Here is a 21323-nt window from a genome sequence, read left to right as displayed (position 1 = left end):
TTGCTGGGAAACTGGATATCCATATGCAGAAGAATGGAACTAGACCCCTATCTTTTGTCACATTCAAAAACCAAAATAGATTAAAGACTTACATCTAAGACCTCAAACTATGAAACTGCTACAATAAAATACCGAGGAAACTCTGCAGGACACTGGACTGAGGGCAAAGATTTCCTGAATAATACCCCACGAGCACAGGCAACCAAAGTAAAAATAGACAAATAGGATCACATTAACAAGCTTTTGCACAGCAAAGGAAACAACAAAGAAACAACCTACAGAATGGGAGAAAATATTTGCAAACTACCCATCTTAGAAGGCACTAATAAATAGAATATATAAGGAGCTCAAACAACTCTACTGAAAAAAAGTCTAATAATCTGATTTAAAAATGGGCAAAAGATCTGAATAGACGTTTCTCAAAACAATACACACAGATGGCAAACAAAGTGCCCATCAACAGATGAATGCATAAAGAAAATGTGGTACTTATACACAATGGAGTACTATTCAGCCATAAAAAAGAATAAGATCCAGTCATTTGCAACAACATGTATGGAACTGAAGGTCATTATGTTAAGCAAAGAGTCAGGCATGGAAAAGACAAACATCCCATGTTCTCACTTATGTGTGGGATCTAAAAGTTGAAACAATTGAACCCATGGAGATAGAGCAGAAGGATGGCTACTAGAGGCTGGGAAGGTCGGTGTGGGAAAGGGGTGAGAGAGAGGTAGGGATCATTAATGGGTACAAAAAAATAGAATAACGCCTAGTAGTTGACAGCACAACAGGGTGACCATAATCAATAACTTAATTGTACATTTTTAAAGAACTAAAGGACTATAACTGAATTGTCTGTAACACAAAAGATAAATGCTTGAGAGGATGCATACACCATTTGCCATGATGTGGTTATTACACATTGCATGCCTGCATCAAGACATCTCATGCACTCCATAATTATATATACCTACTATGTACTCACAAAAATTAAAAATTAAAACTAAGCATAAATAATAAGAGAATGTGATCATTCACTGTTGATATATGATAATACAAACATTAAAATAAAAAAGTATACTGCAATAAAACTATTTTCAACTATAAATTTATAATATAAATACTAAAATATAAACATAAAATAGGTGCTATTATCTTTCATTGTCAAAACTGAAAAGAAATTTAATAAAAAGAAATGTCTGACTTTCAGTTCATTTATTTGCAGAAAGAAAAACCTCAATGGAGAACACTGCTAACCACTATATAAGTAAAGCATAAAACTGACATTTCAATTACAAAAATAAATACAAAAGCCAACAGATCATTTATTTTGGTACACAATTATGTGTTCACAGAACGTATCATATGTACAGAATTTCCATATGTAATAAAGTCACTCCATACTGCTAGCTTCAATATTCCTATATATTGCAGGAATTACCTTGAGAAATAAGTGGTAGCTATTAAACATTTAAATGATGTATTAAAATATATTGCTATCACAAAAACTGTACTGGCCTGTGATGTTCCCTTGACTGCCTCTGACCTGCTGCTTGCCCTGAGATAGGTGCATACTTAGAATATAAAGTAAGTTTTTGGAGAGAATGCTAAAAAGAAATAAACAACAAAAAACTTCTATTTATGTAACTCCAAAGGGTTTCATGTATGTTAAGTTGAAATGTGAAGAAAACTGAAATAAAAGAAATAAATATTTCTAGTGCTGAGTGATGTCACACTGCACATGAACTCATTAAACACACACACATGGCCAGGCGCGGTGGCTTCATGCCTATAATCCCAGCACTTTGGGAAGCCTAGGGCAAATGACCTGAGGTCGGGAGTTCAAGACCAGCCTGACCAACATGGAGAAACCCTGCCTGTACCACAAATACAAAATTAGCCAGGCATGGTGGTGCATGCCTGTAATCCTAGCTACTTGGGAGGATGAGGCAGGAGAACTGCTTGAACCCGGGAGGCAAAGGTTACGGTGAGCCAAGATCGCACCATGGCACTCCAGTCTGGGCAACAAGAGCTAAACTCTGTCTCAAAAAAAAAAAAAAGGACACATACACAGCATTCTTTCTGGAACTCACATGAAGTGAATAATCTGAAACAGCCTCTTTAAAAAAAATCTTCGGCCAGGTGCAGTGGCTCACGCCTGTAATCCCAGCACTTTGGGAGGCCAAGGCAGGTGGATCACGAGGTCAGGAGATTGAGACTATCCCAGCACTTTGGGAGGCTGATGCAGGCATATCACTAGGTGAGGAGTTTGAGACCAGCCTGGCCAACACGGCGAAACCCCATCTCTACTAAAAAACACAAAAAAACTAGCTGGGCGTGGTGGCAGACATCTGTAATCCCAGCTACTCAGGAGGTTGAGGCCGGAGAAACACTTGAACCCAGGAGGTGGAGGTTGCAGTGAGCTGAGATGATGCCATTGCACTCCAGTCTGGGCAACAAGAGCAAGACTCCATCTCACAAAAAAAAAAAAAACCAAAAACAAAAAACCAAAAAAAAACCCTTCAAGTATTATGTTATTGTAAGTATGACTTACTTCAGGACTTTCAAATGAAATGAAAAAAAAACAAAAAAAAAATGTAAAATTTAAGTATAGAAGTTGAGGCCGGGCGCGGTGGCTCAAGCCTGTAATCCCAGCACTTTGGGAGGCCGAGACGGGTGGATCACGAGGTCAGGAGATCGAGACCATCCTGGCTAACACTGTCAAACCCCGTCTCTAGTAAAAAAATACAAAAAACTAGCCGGGCGAGGTGGCGGGCGCCTGTAGTCCCAGCTACTCGGGAGGCTGAGGCAGGAGAATGGCGTAAACACGGGAGGCGGAGCTTGCAGTGAGCCGAGATCCGGCCACTACACTCCAGGCTGGGCCACAGAGCGAGACTCCGTCTCAAAAAAAAAAAAAAAAAAAAAAAAAAGAAGTTGTTTTCCCAAATTATTTTTAAAACACAAACATCAAAGTACTCCATTTTTGCTTTTTTTTTTTTTTTTTAGACGGAGTCTTGCTCTGTCACCCAGGCTGGAGTGCAGTGGCACGATACTGGCTTACTGCAACCTCCGCCTCCCAGGTTCAAGTGATTCTACTGCCTCAGCCTCCTGAGTAGCTGGGATGACAGGCACGCGCCACGACGATGGGCTGATTTTTGTATTTTTAGTAGAGATGGAGTTTCACCATGTTGGTCAGGCTGGTCTCGAACTCCTGACTTTGTGATCTGCCTGCATCAGCCTCCCAAAGTGCTGGGATTACAGGCGTGAGCCACTGCACCTGGCCCAAAGTACTCTATTTTAATAAGCATTCCATTTTGCTTACTGAAAGTTTTAGGAGCAAATAAGCTTTTTATGTCAGTTACTCACTCTCGTTTGTTTTTATGCCTTTCACTGATATAAAATGGACGTTTAAAAACTGAATTATAAAGGTTAGAAGAGGGTTAAAGTTTAGAGCACTGAAAATACGGGGAAAAAGGTAAAAAAAAACTGTTGAGACATTGTAAGTCACTTTTAAAACGAAAAAAAGCATTTGCTTTTTCCTTTTCTGGCTAGGCTTCTATAGACCAAACTGAAAAAATTGAGTAAACATATTCTTCTCACAGGAAAAATGAAGGGTTCTCTTTCACAAACCAATGGGGTTACAATGGGGTTACTTAGTAGGCTGTCATGTTCTTATCACATTTTACACATGAAGTAACAGTTCATTACACTGAAAGCATAAATTCAGCTATGTAACTTTACTAATAACCCACCTTTTTCATTTTCTTTGTATCTACAAATGCCAACTGGAATTTCTGCTTGAAACATGGAGCCCACCATAATCTCCTATTTTAAAAATAACATAAAACATTAGTAAGATCTAGTAACAGATTTTATATCCATTTTCTAGCCTTACCATCTTAGTAAACTGTTCCTGGTTTCTCTGTCATAAAATACAAAAACAATTAACTACCTCAGAGGTACCTTTGTGAAGATGAATGACAAATAATGACTGGATGAAAATATTAGTAATAATAATGAGGTAAAATGCAACATAAACAATAAATACAAACTTTACTTCAAAATATAGAGACAAAGAAGTGAATTCTGATAACTTCATTAGTAAGATAATTGCAAAACCCGTAAAAAACAAAGTCAAATTCAGATATTTTCACAGTATCTACACTTAAGACAGTGGTCTTAAAATATGATCCCTGTATGAGCAGCATAGCATCAGTGTCACCTATGAAATTTTTGTTTTTTTGAGACAAGGTTTTGCTCTGTCACCTAGGCTGGAGTGATCATGGCTCACTGCAGCCTCAACCTCCCAGGCTCAAGCAATTCTCTCACCTCGGTCTCTGAGTAGCTAGGACTACAGGCACATGCCACCACACACAGCTAATGGAAAACTGTTAGAAATGCAAATGCTAAGGTCCCACCCCAGACCTACAGACCTACTGGAACTCTGGGGACAGGACTCAGTCACTGGTATTTTAATAAGCTCTCTAGGTGATTCTGACATACACTGAAGTCTGAAAAACAGAGCTTCAAGTTAAGAAAAATAACAAAAAGGGTTTGTATAAAGCTCAGCAGGGGCCAAATGAAAGAAACTCTAAACAAAATAGATAAAGCAGGTTATGGTTTGACTTTCATTAAAACAATACAAAATGAAAAACCTCCTCCCACAAATATAATTAAATAGGAAATCTAGTAATCAAATCTATATAGTCAAATCACAGATTAGGTGAAACTGGCTGTTCTGAAAAGCAACTGGAAACTACCACTGGTGAAATTTCACAATGCAAGGAGACCAAGATTACAGTACCCTCTTTTGTCTGATGGCTAAATGTTAAGAACACACTGACATTTTCAAAATTGGGCATGGAAGGTACAAAATCATGGTCTAGAAGTTTTGATAACTCTTAGGATTTGGAAAATCTCTCTCCTGCTATTATTACCCCACTGATGTGAGGATCTCATTTTATCCAGTATAACTTCAAAGACATGCTTTATGTAATAAAGTTATTGCTATACCTAAAAGAAAAACCAATCCTTCTCATGATCAGTTTTCTAAAAGAATCAAACTTACAACAAATTTTCTCTACTCTTACAATGGAATTCTCTTTATGTCTTCTACTATAAAAAGAGTCCTTTATTGTCACATCTTGGGCCTCTTTTAATTTAACTCACCTATGCCTACCAAAGAACACTGTCACATTACTAACCCTGGCTGGGGTGCTTCTAAACGATCAATGCCTGGATCAATCGCAGGACAATTAAATTAGAATCTATGAATGAAGGCCCTGGTAGTCAGCACCTCTAAGTTACCCAAATGATTCTAACATAAAAACAGGGTTGAGAACATCTGGATTAGTATAAAGATAGGTACTTCCTTTTTCCTGATCAGTTCTGAACATTTCTTTTCATCTGTTAATTTGTTGTATAGTACAGGGAAGAGAAGGGAAACAGCTTTGAAGATCATTATATGTAATGTTATCATATATGTAATTTTCCTTTAATCTTTCAAGCAAGCCCCATAAGGCTGACATTGTTATCCCTATACTACATGTAAGAAGATGCTCAAAAATTTGATTTTCTCAGAAGCACACAATTACTAAGTTCTAGAGCTATAACTAAAATTCAAATTTGACTTCAAAACTGTTTCCCCTACCTTGTTTCTATAAAAACTCAATTTCGTAAATCTTTTTTTTTTTTTTTTTTGAGACGGAGTCTCGCTCTGTCACCCAGGCTGGAGTGCAGTGGCCGGATCTCAGCTCACTGCAAGCTCCGCCTCCCGGGTTTACACCATTCTCCTGTCTCAGCCTCCGGAGTAGCTGGGACTACAGGCGCCTGCCACCTCGCCCGGCTAGTTTTTTGTATTTCTTAGTAGAGACGGGGTTTGACAGTGTTAGCCAGGATGGTCTCGATCTCCTGACCTCGTGATCCGCCCGTCTCGGCCTCCCAAAGTACTGGGATTACAGGCTTGAGCCACCGCGCCCGGCCAATTTCGTAAATCTTTAAAAAAAAAAAAATGAATCTCTGAACCTTGACAATTATTTACAACAACAAAATCACACTGAAAGAAAACAATCTGCATTTACTCCGGCCTGCTTTATTACATAATTTTTTTTCTGAGAAAGGTGTGGTTAATTAATACCCTTTCTGAGTAAGGTATGGGTAATTAATACCCTCCAGCAATGAAGGTGTTCTACCTCTTAGCTTTTGTTCTTGCATTTAAAAAAAAGCACTGAATGCTTAATCAAATACTCTACTGAACACTCCAGATTAAAAAAACAACATATGTTGAAGATACATAAACTTGAATATGTAGTGGGACAGCAATTTAAAAGGACTCCCATGGTTTCTAGCTTTTTTCATCTTAATTTCTGCTTACTGCAGGAATCAGATTAAAAACAGGATGAAAGAACCATTGCCCAAATGGGCCACACAAATAAACTTTTGTGATTCTTGTTTTCTGTCTTGAGTTCCATCATTTGCTCAAATTAACACATACCGCACACTGGGCTAATCTTGTCTCTCAACAAAAATAACATTATTTCTTTTATATAAATGATTTGTTTTAACCAGTTCTACATAAAAAATTTTTTTGAAGACATGGGGTCTCACTAGGTTGCCCAGCCTGGTCTCAAACTCCTGGGCTGAAGTGATTCCGCCTACCTCAGCCTCCCAAGCTGGGACAACAAAGGAAAACATCATTGCAACCAGCTAATTCTACATAACATATTGACAGATTTTCCTAAGAGCTCAGTTCTTTTACAATAACTTAAAATTCTTTAACTTAACTGTATGATTAATTATATGCTATATATTTTATAATTAAAAACTAATCTCAATATATTATCTTTAAATTCATTTCAGAAATTAAGTTGTATATAGTTATGAAGAAGCCAAATCTGTTTCTTCACACAATAAGCTTACCAGTTATAAATGTCAACATTAAATTCAATCATTTGGAGAGTGTTCCTTTTATAAAGTAATACAGAATGAAAAACTTACAAACTACTAAACAAAATTTACTTAACAAATATCAAAGCCTCCACAATTGCTTTCCACAATATTGAAAAATATATATATGATACTTTTTACAGGGCAACAAATGCCTAATTCAGCACTACTTCAGGACTAAATCAGAAATGTGGATTTTTGTTTTATTTTTTGTTTTGTTTTATAAAATGAGACAGGGGGCCAGGCATGGTGGCTCAAGCCTGTAATCCCACCACTTTGGGAGGCTGAGACAAGCAGATCACGAGGGCAGGAGATGGAGGCCATCCTGGCTAACATGGTGAAACCCCGTCTCTACTAAAAAAACACAAAAAACTAGCCGGGAGTGGTGGCAGGCGCCCATAGTCCCAGCTACTCGGGAGGCTGAGGCAGGAGAATGGCATAAACCCGGGAGGCAGAGCTTGCAGTGAGCTGAGATCCGGCCACTGCACTTCAGCCTGGGTGACAGAGCGAGACTCCGTCTCAAAAAAAAAAAAAGAGACAGAGTCCCGCAATGCTGCCCAGGTTGGTCTCAAACTCCTGGGCTCAAGCGATCTGCCTGCCTCAGCCTCCCAAAGTGCTGGGATTACAGGCGTGAGCCACCACACCCGGCCAGAAATGTAGATTTCTAATCTTATTTTGAGTGCCAACTTCCTCAACAAAATCCAATCCTTTAAATTCATTTTATTTTATAAAAAGATAAATATATCTCTAACCTAGATGTGTTAAGGAATCTGAACATTTACCAAACATTTAAATGTCATAAAAGGGCTTACATCGATTTTATCAATATACATAGTTAGTAAAAAATAATTACACTAGGCTTTTAAAAAAATATTAATTTATCTAAATTTTGGGAAAATATTGTTCTAACTACCTTTTTCCAGTCTTCTGATGGAATGTAATCTTCATCTTCTTCAGATTCTTCTTCTACTTCACTGTCTAGAATAAATAAGACACCAATACTATAAAATGACTGCTTAAGCTGTCTACATCTACAAATTATTTTTACATCTACCATCAAATATTTGGATATGCTCAAAAATATCTAATGAATTAAGCCAAGATATTTCTAACCAAATAATTAACACCCTATCACTTAAAAAAACAAAACCAAAAAAACCATTAACTTTCTACGTAACTGTATTCTCATGAAATGATTTCCTATAAAAACTTATGGGAAAAAACCGATTTAGAATAAAGATAATATTACCTTACTACATATTTCATGACAGTTTATTTTTCTTCAAGTGTTTTTCTTCTTTTTAAACTAGAGAAATTTAGGTGTATTTATCAATATACCTAAAAAAGGCTAAGAGGCAAAGAAAGTAAAAAATGGAAACTAAGGGAAAGACTATGAGAAATAAAAAGATGACCATGAAACAAACATTTAAAAACAGGGCAAGGAAAAAACAAATACAACTGAAGTCAAGCAGTACATGACACAATTACCGTAGTATATTCACTAACAACAGGGACCGTGCATTACTAAACTAATAACTTACAATAAAAATCCATTTACTGTTGAAAAGAATTTCAGACTAAATGAATTTAAAGACCAGTTTAAAAAATGAGGATTTTAGGTAATACCTAAAATAGTAAAAATTATATTCAAATATTATCAACCAGTAACACTTACTTGTATCAAAATATTTACATCGACGTGGGCGGATAATTTCCTGGGCATCTTGAGAAGCAACAGATTGTGATGGATCATCATTGGAAGACTGAGTTTCATCCTCCTGACCTGATGAATCCTTTATATTCTCCTCCTGAGCAATAATAAATTTAATTTCTTTAAGATGTAAAGAAAATGGTTGCAGATGAAAGGCCATGGCATATAAATTTTGTTCTAATATAAGCAGAAGACTAAAATGAATATACTAGATGTAATATCGTATTCTGGGTTGGATCCTGCAACAGGAAAAAGTACATTAGCAGAAAAACTGGTATAATTCAATCTGCAGTTACTAGCACCGTACCAAGATGTTAACCTCAGCAGAAACGGATCATATAGGAACTTTCTATACTAGCTTTAAAAGTTTTATAAATCTAAAATTATTTCAAAATAAAGAAAAATAAACACAAACTGCCAATTAGCCTTCATTATTTAAAAGCAATAGCATTTTTTTGAAAGTTGGTATAAATGGCCAGGTGTGGTGGCTCACGCCTGTAATCCCAGCACTTTGGGAGGCCAAGGCGGTTCATGAGGTCAGGAGATCGAGACCATCCTGGCTAACGTGGTGAAACCTTGTCTCTACTAAAAATACAAAAACTTAGCCAGGCGTAGTGGTGGGCGCCTGTAGTCCCAGCTACTTGGGAGGCTGAGGCAGGAGAATGGCGTGAACCTGGGAGGCAGAGCTTGCAGTGAGCCAAGATAGCGCCACTGCACTCCAGCCTGGGTGACAGAGCGAGACTCCATCTCCAAAAAACCCACACAAACAAAAAAAGAAAGTTGGTATAAATAAATTAGAATAAGCACTGGAAAAAAAAGAAACCTGAAACGAGAAGACCAAACTGTTACCTCTCAGGAGCAGATTACAGGGGATTTCCAATTTTTATGTTATGTATTTCTGTAATATCTTAATGTTTAACACTTTTAAAATCAGGAAAAGTAAAGATTATAAAAACAAGTAATCAAAATGTATTAAGAAATTTTAACTTCAACAAGAATAAAGACTACAATCTTAAATATATGTATGTACACTTACTTTATTTTCCCCACTACAGCCACTGTTGTCATCATTATCAGCATCTTCATCATCTTCACCTTCTTCTTCCTCTTCCTCCTCTTCCTCATCTTCTTCAGGTAGTCGAACAGTACTACCATAACCATAAAGGCTGAGAAGTTCATGAATTGGCATGTCACCTTCCTAAATAAATAAAAATAAAAGTTAATTTCTGAATCAGTGATATTTCTGATTCCCAGGCTATAATCCACAAATCTGTGGAGTATTCATTCTATACTGAAGAATAAAAGCTGTATCATGAATTCTCAGATCATAAAAAAGTAAAATTGAAAATATTTCTGAAACCCATGAATATCCCAATCTTTTTAGTATTTCTATAAAATTAACCAATTCCAATTGCTGACAAGATTTTTAAGTATAATTAAAAAGTAGCCTTGGTCTAACATGGACTATTCTTTTTGCAATCAATTCAATATATGCACAATGACAGTTAACGCTATGCATGGATGCCCACTCTTAATAAGAGTACCATACTTGAGCGTGGAGAAATAGAACAACGAGAATTAGACTATAAATTAAGTTAACAAACCCAGAAAGGCAGATGAAATTCAGAGCATCCAGAGCTCAGCCCGAACACATGAAAAAACAAAACAAAACAAAACAAAAACCAGTAGTAATATACAGAAATGATAATGGACTACATTAACCATATATTCTTTTCTATGGTTATCTCCATTTACACATAAAATTATCTCATGCAATCCTTACCATCTATCATACCAACTTGTTACATTATTTCCATTTCATAGATGAGAAAACAGAGGCTGACAGCTTAAGCATTTCTTCAGAAATCACACAAGTTACAAGGAGTAGAGCCAGATTTAAACAGTCTAACTCCAAAAGCCCATATTCATATCAATACACCACGGTGCCTTGGCCAGGGACTTCCCTCAATCCCCACAAAAATCAGACCCTCTGTGGATGCAAAAGAAATGTCCATATGCAATGAAATGAGATCAGCTTTCTATACAAACTACTCACTCTAACCAGTAAACAAGAAAACAAGAAATGCACAGCATCAGGGAAACGTTAACAGAATTCTGATTATAAAAAGAAAATTTAATCCAAATCATGTGAACACATTATACACTCATGCACACCCACATACAATGCACATGGTCTGAAGCAAAACAGTCAAAAAATCATCAGTTTAGAAGCTAGAAAAAAAGGGTAATCATGAATAAGACATGGTTCATATTTCTCCAGCAGTCATGGAAAGAAAGAAATAAGTCTAGCTAGTGTGTTAAACACATTGCTACAATGGGTATGGGTAAATCAGACTGGATTAGATGACACAATTAACCTCCATCACTCAAAATCCATGTGAGAAAAAATTAATGATTATAATTTGAAAAGATTTTCTTATGAAGAACTAGGAAGAAGGCATCATCCAAAACTTCTATCTCACATTACAAATGGATATTCTGGTTATGAATGTTTGTGAATCTATTTCTGAAAGATAAATCAATTCCAAGACCCCTAATGATTTGCAGAAGCTACAACCTGAAAAAGTGGTAACTTTATCAAGGCAAGGTATTGCCACTCTAGCTAAATAAGCCGCTGGCAAACAACTGATAGCTCTTATACTGTGTTTCTCAAAGTACAACACCAACAGTGCTTTAAGTGTTCAAGTATCTGGTCCATGTACCAAGGATCTGGTACAGGACATTGGTTATTTGGGAATGTGGGAAGTCAGTCCTTAGGAACTAAAACAAAACTTCGAAATAAGAGACAGAAGTATAATAAGAGAAATGTAATGAAAAGGCTAGATTTATTTTTTTGAGACAGAATCTTGCTCTGTCACCCAGGCTGGAGTGCAGTGGCATGATCATGGCTCACTGCAGCCTCAACCCACTGGGTTCAAATGATCCTCCCACCTCAGCCTCCCAAGTAGCTGGGACTATACATGTGCACCACCATGCCTGGTTAATTTTTGTATTTTTCATAGAGAAGGGTTTCACTATGTTGCCCAGGCTGGTCTCAAACACTTGGGTGCAAGCGATTTGCCCACCTTGGCTTCCCAAAATGTAGGATTGGAAACGTGAGCCACCGTGCCCAGCATAAAGCTAGTTTTATACACAAGAATAACAAATAGCTGCCATAAAGTGTCTTCTATGTGTCAGGCATTTGTGATAGGTGCTTTGATTTCATTGTCTTTTTTTCTTGCAACAATGAAAGCAGTGTCAAAACACACAATTCCATTAAATCTGCACTGATAGAGACTTTATTATAATACCCAGACCTCCTAATCTCAGGTCATTTAACTTTGCTTAGGCACACACCCTGCACCCCAAAATCAGAAGCAAGTTTAGCGACTGATCACTATTGTGAAGAAAAGCCACTGAAGTCACTAGTATGAATAAGGGCCCCAAAAAGATAAAACATAAGCGTAACAGTTTGCAACTAAAATTTACATAGGCCTTAAGAGTTCATGAAAAACTTGTTTCATTATTTGATCCTCAAAACTATCCTGTTACTACTACCTTTAATTTTTATAACTGTGTTATAACTAATCCTTTGAAACCACACAGCTAATTACACAGCCGTGCTCTATTTTGAACTCATCTTCTGACAAGATCATGGTACTTGGTTCACTCCAAAAAAAGAGGTGTATAATCAACCAAATAAATGCCCTCAGGCTCTCTACCATTGGTCTGTCTTAAGGGCATCCGAATTACCTTGAGGGTTTACTAAAACGGGCTGCTGAGCCTCACCCAAGTTTCTGACCTAGTAAGTCTCCAGTGACGCCTGAGAACCTACAATTAAAAAAAGAAAAAAAAAAATCTCAGGTGATGCTAATGCTGCTGGTATGAGACCACCTTGGAAACCACTAATCTCACAGGTCTGGATGAGATACCTGCAAATCACCTTATCCAATGGGAGGTAATAAAGCTTGAACATTAACTTTAATAAAGCTTATCATATGACATATGATATCCAGCTCAAATATTTGTCAAAAGGATAGGTGACATACTAACTACATGGAGAAAAAATTTTTCTTTTTTAACCATTATCAACAATGTAGAATGTCTGACAATCACAGTTAGATTAAGGTTTTTCCCTCTTGGATATACAGATGAGAAGTGTGACTCACTTTATAAAAATTCATTTCTCAGGCCAAGCGCAGTGGCTCACGCCTGTAATCCCAGCACTTTGGGAGGCTGAGGTTGGCAGAACACTTAAGGTCAGGAGTTCAAGACCAGCCTGGTCAACAAGGCTAACCCCCAACTCCACTAAAAATACAAAACAATCAGCCACAGGCATGGTGGTGCACACCTGTACTCTCAGCTACTCAGGAGGCTGAGGCAGGATAATTGCTTGAACCCAGGAAGCAGAGGTTGCAGTGAGATGAGATCATGCCACTGCACTCCAGCCTGGGTGACAGAGTGAGACTGTCTCAAGAAAAAAAAAGGAAAAAGGAAAAAGGAAAAAGAAAAAAATTCATTTCTCAAAGAAAAATTCTCCAACACCTCCAATATTGACTAAGCAGAGAACAGAGTCAAAAGTGGCCTGATCACAGTGCATTTAGAGGGGGAATGCTTGAATTACAATCGTAATAGAACTGGCACAGATGGAGAAAAATCATTCAAGTCACAGCAAATAACAAATGCACAGGTACAGAAAAAAAATGAATAATCCAGTCACCCTGATTAGAGCAGACATACCATTTATAGTAACTAAAAAAAAAAAAAGTATCATTTCAGAAGGCTACACATTACTGAAAGATCAGTTACAGATTAATGAAAGTGAGGATTACTATTTTTAACTACTTTCTCTAGTTCTATGTAATTTTTAAAGGGATCTGTTATATTCCTGACTCAATTTGAGCATACTGAATGGTTACTAACACTATGGAAGTATTTAGGGGAAATTACACACACAATAAAACACTCAACATGAACTTAGGCAGGGGAAGATTTAGTTTGCTTGCCAAGCAGACTGAGCCAAGTGGGAATCCACTGCTATCATTCACTACACATTCACCTGTATTATGATCAGAAACTAAATGAAATTAGTGGTTGTGGAAAAGAAAAAATTTAAGAGACGCAACAGGATTCAACCAGGGATTAGGAGAGATGGAGGTCCTGGTGATGCTGAATCCCTGGTTCCATATATTCCTTGTACCCAACTACACATTCATATACCTTCTAATAGTTTATTTTTACACAAGGTTATTTTTAGATGGGTTTTATCAAATGTAAACAAAATATCCTTACTTACTCAATCAACAAAATGCTTACTTATGCTGGGCGCAGTGGCTCACACCCGTAATCCCAGTACTTTGGGAGACTGAGGGGGCAGATCACTTGAGGTCAAGAGTTCAAGACTGGACTGGCCAACATGGTGGAACCCCATCTCTATTAAAAATACAAAAACTAGCCAGGCATGGTGGTGCTGGCATGTAATCCCAGCTACTCAGGAGGCTGAGGCAACTGCTTGAACCCAGGAGGCAGAGGCTGCAGTGAGCCGAGACTGTGTCACTGCACTCCAGCCTGGGCGACAGAGTAAGACCCTGTCTCAAGAAAATTTTAAAAAAAAAGAAAAAAAAATGCTTACTTAATAGTATTAAACTTGTAACTCAGCTGTCACCCAATATCAGGTGAGTAATATCAGCTTAGTAAGCAACAAAGAAAAAATCATCACCACCAAAAATACAACTTGAAGCATGACAGCATAAAAAGTCTCTTATTTAATCTAAGGTAAAAGTGAAAATCTTGCAGCAAACTCTGGGCTACAACTACGATAAAAACCAGAATCAATTTTGCTGAGGAATCCTGTTTCAAATTGCAATAGCATGTATTTGTGTTCCTGCTTTGTGCTAACTGAAGTACTTAAAGATTTAGCAAGCATAAACAAGCATCACATAAGGATTATTTATTTCCCCTGCCAGCCTCTCCTACTCTCTTCTACTTCTGTACTTTGAAATGTTCTTTCTTCCATTCCAAACATTTATTTTCCTTGAAAGTTCACCTCCTGGACCACAGCAGCTGACATAATTGGAATCACTGTATTCTCTGGCCATATATTTGGAGTGGGCACATGACCCACGCTTGTCCATACTTTGTTTCTGGATTTTTATCAACAGCAACTTAAGAAAGAAGCACAGACTATCTCAAGAAGTAAATGTGGGAGACCTACAAACTGACAGCATCATATGAAGAAAGTTGGTCTGAAAAGAGAAGTCAGGTGAGTCAGGTGGGACATGGTGGCTCACGCCTGTAATCTTAGCACTTTGGGAGGCCAAGGTAGGCAGATCACTTGAGCTCAGGAGTTCGAGACCAGACTGGGCAACATGGCGAAACACTGTCCCTACAAAAAATACAACAAGAATTAGCTGGGTGTGGTGGTGCATGCTCATAGTCCCAGCTACTAGGGGGGCTGAGGCAGGAGGATGGCTTCATACAGGGAGGTCGAGGCTGCAGTGAGCCGAGGCTGCAGTGAGCCAAGACTGCACTGCTGCACTCCAGCCTGAGTGACAAAGTGAGACACTGTCTCAAAAACAAAAAGAGGTAAACCATGTAGACAAGCAGAAATAGAGAAAATAAATTCTGGTGGCACTTGAGTTCCTGGGGAGCAGATATATCCCTCCTTTAATGAAATTCCATGAGACTTACATGAAATTCTTCATTTTGTCTAACCTAGTTTGAGGTTAGACTGTGTGTAATCTAGTTACAGACAGATTTCTGTCTCTGCACCCCCAAATTCCGATGCTATAAACAGTAATGATATGGTGTAACACAAATATTCTGTTATTTCCCTCTGAAAAAAAGACTTAAGGATGAATAAAACTTGGCCAAAAGTAGTACACTATTATACCAGGGCCTGTCAGCCACCTGTTCCAGAGAATTTCTCATTAGTTTATATTACCAAAGGCTACATTCTACCAGTTACTCAAGGGCTTACTTCAATTTAAATTGAAACATCACAATAAAGTGGCACAGTGTTTTAATCCCATTCACGTAAGTGTTAAAAGAGTATAAAAAGGGGAGAACAGAGTGTAAGAGAAAATTATGTGTCAAGTTGTAAATTTTCAGTTATAGGTCAGGGACTTTTTTGAATCTTATGAATGACATTAACTACTAAGATTTATTTTGTGTTTATTATGTGCCAAATATTATGTTAAGTGCTTTAGATATATTATTCTTGTAATAACATCTGAAGTTTAACAATCTTAAGTAACCTATCCTAAGTCACAAACTGAAATAAGAAGTAGAGCTGGATTGCGAACCTGGGCAGTTTAACTCACTGCTTTACACTGCCCTTCTGTACATATGCGTATATACTGCCTTCTTCAAAATCTAACATCAGGTTAAGTATACAGCATCCTGTTATAATGTGAACTAAGAGGGCTGATAATCTGTGAGAAATAAGGAAAGTGAGCATAGTACATGATAAATAAAAATACTGGAATGTAGCCAGGCACAGTGGCATGCACTTGCAGTCCTAACTACTCAGGAGGCTGAAGCGAGAGGAAGGCATGAACCCAGGAGTTTGAGGGTGCTTGAGTTATGACTGCACCACTGCACTCCAGCCAGCATGACAGAACGACACCCTGTCTCTAAAAAATTAAATTTAAAAAAAAAAACAAAAACAGGAATACACACTGTATTTGCAGATTGTACTTTAAGAAATGAGTTGTTTTACACTGTAACAAAAGGAGGGGCAATCATGTCTGCATAAGCTAAAGGAAGGCTGGCTGAAGGTGGGAGAAATTGAGTTTTTAAAAGATAAACTGACCAGGCTCGGTGGCTCACGCCTATAATCCCAGCACTTTGGGAGGCCAAAGTGGGAGGACTGCTTGCACACAGGAGTTCAAGACCAGCCTGGGCAACAGAGCAAGAACCCATCTCTACAAAAAATAAAAGATTAGCCGGGCATAGTAGTGTGCCTACAGTCTCAGCTATGCAGGTGGTGAGGCAGGTGGATCGCATGAGCCTGGGAGGGTGACAGAGTAAGACCCTGTATCAAAAAGGATAAACACCATATACTATATCTCAAGTTAAGTCTGCTCTAATTTCAAGACAATAGGGTAAAGTTATCAAACACCAACATATTATAAGGTTGGAGTGGCATCCAACTCCTAGCTGCAGAAGAGGTGCTAGTTCCTAGCTCCTTCTCCCTCACATCAGGAGGTTAGTCATTAAGAAATGGCAGATGCTGACCTTCAAGTCAGGGCCATTTGATGGATGGAGATAGTACTCTTCTTACACCTGTTGTACCAAAACTGACTTACCAATAAAATGCTAATGAAGATAGGAAGAAGAGGCTGATTTCCAGCCAAAAAGGCCTAAGGGACCACATCCAGACTGAACTAGAGAGATGGTTCCTAAGGTAACCAACCTCTTGGGGCTGGGGCTTGACTAGAAGATACAACCATATAGGAATGAAGGCAGTGAACTCTTCTTTATAATCCTCACACTGAGATTTCTTTTCTATCTATATAATGTGTGTATACTTCAATCTCTCACATTTTAATCTCACATTTTAATTATTCTCTAGCTCTGGAGATTCACTGGATGGAACACATCTGGTACTTTAAAAGTATATATTAAGTACTGATACTGTTATAGTGTGATTTTTATAAAATATATCTAAATACATGAAGATACTGCAATCTAGATCTTTCTTTTCCCAAATGGACTGCCACAATTGTGCCCATTTAGAGTCTCTGATTTTAAAGAGTTCATTTGGAAAACAGAGTTAAACGCGAGTGTTTCCATTTGTAGCAAACAAAAGTCCATCTATGGCCAGGTGCAACAGCTCATGCCTGTAACCCCAGCACTTTGGGAGGCTGAGATGGGCAGATCACTTGAGGCCGGGAGTTCGAGACCAGCCTGGGCAACATGGTAAAACCTTGTCTCTACTAAAAATACAAAAATTAGCACACGCCTGTAATCCTAGCTACTCGAGAGACTGAGGCAGGAGAATTGCTTGAACCCAGGAGGCAGAGATTGCAGTAAGCTGAGATCGTGCCACTGCACTGCAGCCCAGGCAACAGAGTGAGACTCTGTCTCAAAAAAACAAAAGTCTATTTACTATGAGAATGATTCTGATATTCCCTTCAAGATCCCCACAATAAATAATAACCTATATACCCAATTTTATTAAAACATGTTATCTTTTATATTGCCATAATCCATGCATACAAATGTAACAATACACATCAAAACGTCTATCATTAGTTTTCACTGAAAATTCTAGAATTCAAATTCAATGAACTTAAAACCAAATGCTATATAGTTATTGATATTTCCTGAATGAATGTCAGAGTTCTGCCACAATACATCAAAAATTCATTTCATGCAACCGAAGTGTAAGGTGAAAAACACTTTATCAATCCCTGACATAACTAATGTTTTGCTTCTATAAAAGCAAATAAATAATCAACACAACAAAATCTTATTCACTTTTTAAATAAAAACAACAAGGATTTTGTTTGGTTTATATCTAAAGAGTTAGTAACTCTAGGAAATCCAACAAATTGGCTCCAAAATATTGCTTAGCTTCAGGTTATAGATGAAAAGCATTCTGTGCTACTTAAAACAAAGCTTTAATTGTTTCTGGGAGAAGTCAGAGAAGAATCTGAGAAGGTATAAGGTTGCCTAGTTGAAAGGATGATAAAGGATTGGTTCAACTGTCTTTTTTTCCCTATCTCTATAAATAATTCTATTTTAACTTCTATTTCCTAAGGCAGAGTCACTTGAAAGCAAGTTTTAAGGCACTATATGGGGCTGGGGAAAGGAATAGGAGACAGAAACAGGAAACGGCAATGATATAACCAAAATTTTAGCACAGCCCATTAGTAATTTTCTACTAATTAAATGTAATAAATATTTCATTTTCTGAAATAGAAAAAAATCATTCTAACTCATAACCCATTATGAAAACTGTACTTATTTTCTCTTGCTAATTAGTATTTGAGCTAATACAGAATATATGACAAAAAGTATAAGATTTTATTACTGTACCTTTTATCCCACAGATGGCTATTCAGAAGCAAAAAATATATCTAAAGTGATAGATGCTTCTCTGAATATAGGCAAACTGAAAATAATTGTCTTCTCACTTCAGAAATACATGAAGTGACTATGATTGTTAAATCAACTGTTTCCCTTGATTCAGAATCTAGATTCTGAATCATTCAATTATAACTGTTTTTGAATCGCTTCCCAGCCTCCTACTTTTAAAGAATAGTTCTGACTCCAAGTTCTTCAAGTGCCCTGTTTTCAGAGACACAGTTAAAACAACAGGGTAAATAGTAGTAACATTTTTACTCTGTCACCTAGGCTGGGGAGCAGTGGTGCTATCATAGCTCACTGCAGCCTCAGATTCCTGGGCCCCAGCAATCCTCCCACCTGAGCCTCATGAATTGTTGGAACTACAGGTGCTTGCCACCATGCCTAATTCATCTTTTTAAAAATTTTTTGGTAGAGATGTGGGTCTCACTATGTTGCCCAGGCTGGTCTTGAATTCCAGGCCTCAAGTAATCCTCCTGCCTTGGCCTTCCAAAGTACTGAGATTACGGGCATAAACCACTATGCCAAGCCTTTCATATGCTTTTTAACCCATTCTTGAAAGACTTTTGTGATAGCCAATATATAACTTTGACACATTAAATTATTCACACATTGTGGATTAAGTCAGCTGTAATCACTAAATGATCTAATCCCAAAGCCAGCTCTAATCCCACAATGGGATCACCTAACAAGATTTGAATAAACAGTAATAGAACTCCTTTCTGAGCTCTTTGAATGTATCCTTTAAAAAGTTACAAACTAAAATCATGAGACATAAGTCTTTATTACCATAAAAGTATAAGCACATTTTCCATGACATTATGTATTCTAAATCCTTAAAGACTGAAACTATGTCTTATTTCTTATGTTCTTTTTATCATGGAGTACGGGAAATCATATGCATGATAAAATTTTATTAGAACATACCAGACTGATATCCATTCATTCATACAATACTTTTGAGTGAACACTCTTGCTGAAAGAGTGTGAAATATACTGGTGAATAACACAGTCATTTTATTTCATTTTATCTTCTCAAAACCAGTGGCGGTACAGCCAATAAAGAAACAATTATAAATTGTGTCCTAACACTAAAGAAAGCATTGAATAGGATACAGTGGTAAAAATAAATAAATAAATAAATAAATAAATAAATAAAACAAAACAAAACTAATTAAAAGCTAATTAGGGGACAGGAAAGGCTGCTATTCTGAGGAGGCAACCACCGAACCCAGAGGATAAGTAGCCGGCCTTGGGCTTCAGCTTATTCAGTGAGAATAAGCTGAAAATCCTTGAGGCAGGAAGAAACTCGCTTATTTAACAACAAAAGCAGCTAGTGTGGCTATAACATAGGTAGTATGATACATGGATGAAAAGCCATTATCATAAAGGTGGCCTTGCTGGCCTGGTTGAGGAGTTTGGGTTTTCTTTGTTTATAATAGGAAGCTAGGAGGTTGATATAAATTGATTTACGTTTTGAAAAGAAGATTATGGCTGCTGGGTGGAAATGTATCAGGAGAAAGATGGTAAAAGAGGAAATGGGGAAACCAGTTAGGAAGTTACTGCAATAGTCTAGGCTAGAAATAATGGCAACCTAGGCAGCAATGGAGCTAAAGAGTCGGCTAAGGGATATTCTTGTGGATACAAATGATAGGTTTATTTAGAAGTAAGATATTGAAAGAGAAGGAAAATGACTCACTGGTTTCTGACTTAGGCAACAGGGTAAACAGTAGTGCCACTTTTTACTGATAGAACAGGGAAAAAACAAGTAGAGAAAAAAACAACAGTCAATAGTTCTGTTTTGGACATTTATAATTTAGAGATGGCCGTTGAGATAAGCAAGCAGGAATGTCAAGGTGGATAAACAAAACTGGAGACAGTAAATAGGTTAATGCTAGAAATAGAAAATAAAGAATACTAAGCATATAGACACCATGGGAATAAATTCAATCACACAGCTTAGTGACTTTCAAATTTGGTGTACATATAATGCCAACTTACTTAATGAAGATGTGGATCTGAACCCCACCTCCAGAGATTCTGATTCAGTATGCCGGGGGAGAGGTCTAAAAATCTGCTTCTTAAAGTAAGTACATGGCTGATTCTAATGCAGCTGACCCTCATACTAAATTTTGAGGAGCACTGATCCAGACAAAGACAGGAGAGAAAAAAAGAAGGTCCAAACTGAGAATTACAAACTGCCAAAATGTAAATCTTGAGTAAGGGAAGAAGAGTCTGCAAAAGATACTGAATAGGAACAAAAAGATAAAGAAAACCAGACTGTGGTGTACTCCAGAATTCAAGTAAAAGAAGGGAGTGTTAAACTACATGGAATACTGCTGAGAAAAAGTAAGGTAGCAAGAGAAAAGTGAACATAACAATAGATATAACAAGGAAAGTTCACTGGTCACCTTGATAGGAAGAGATGGAGATAATCTAGAGCACTTTATGTAGTGAATGGAAAATGATATTTCAAGACATTTTTGGCTCTGAAGGAGAATAAGTAAAAGATATGGTAACTGGGGAAGGACAAAGGGTATATAAGAGGCTGTGCAGAATCCTTTTATAGTCTATT

General features: G+C 37.4%; 1 protein-coding gene across 6 annotated transcripts in view; it reads right to left on the bottom strand.

Annotated features, from left to right (window-relative positions):
* The window catches only part of MIER1 (MIER1 transcriptional regulator), a 63662-nt gene that overhangs the window by 20510 nt on the left and 21829 nt on the right, over positions 1-21323 (bottom strand). For all 6 annotated transcript variants that reach the window (XM_050762359.1, XM_050762671.1, XM_050762311.1 and 3 more), the window contains 4 exons: positions 9693-9854; positions 8621-8753; positions 7859-7923; positions 3753-3825 (listed from right to left, as the gene is read on the bottom strand). In XM_050762359.1, coding sequence (XP_050618316.1) covers positions 3753-3825; positions 7859-7923; positions 8621-8753; positions 9693-9854 — 433 coding nt within the window. The remainder of the gene's footprint in view (positions 1-3752; positions 3826-7858; positions 7924-8620; positions 8754-9692; positions 9855-21323) is intronic.

This window comes from Macaca thibetana, chromosome 1 (assembly GCF_024542745.1).
Source record: "Macaca thibetana thibetana isolate TM-01 chromosome 1, ASM2454274v1, whole genome shotgun sequence".
Lineage (NCBI taxonomy): Eukaryota > Metazoa > Chordata > Mammalia > Primates > Cercopithecidae > Macaca > Macaca thibetana.
Note: the sequence above shows the minus strand (reverse complement) of the source record. Positions and strands in the feature narration are given on the sequence as shown.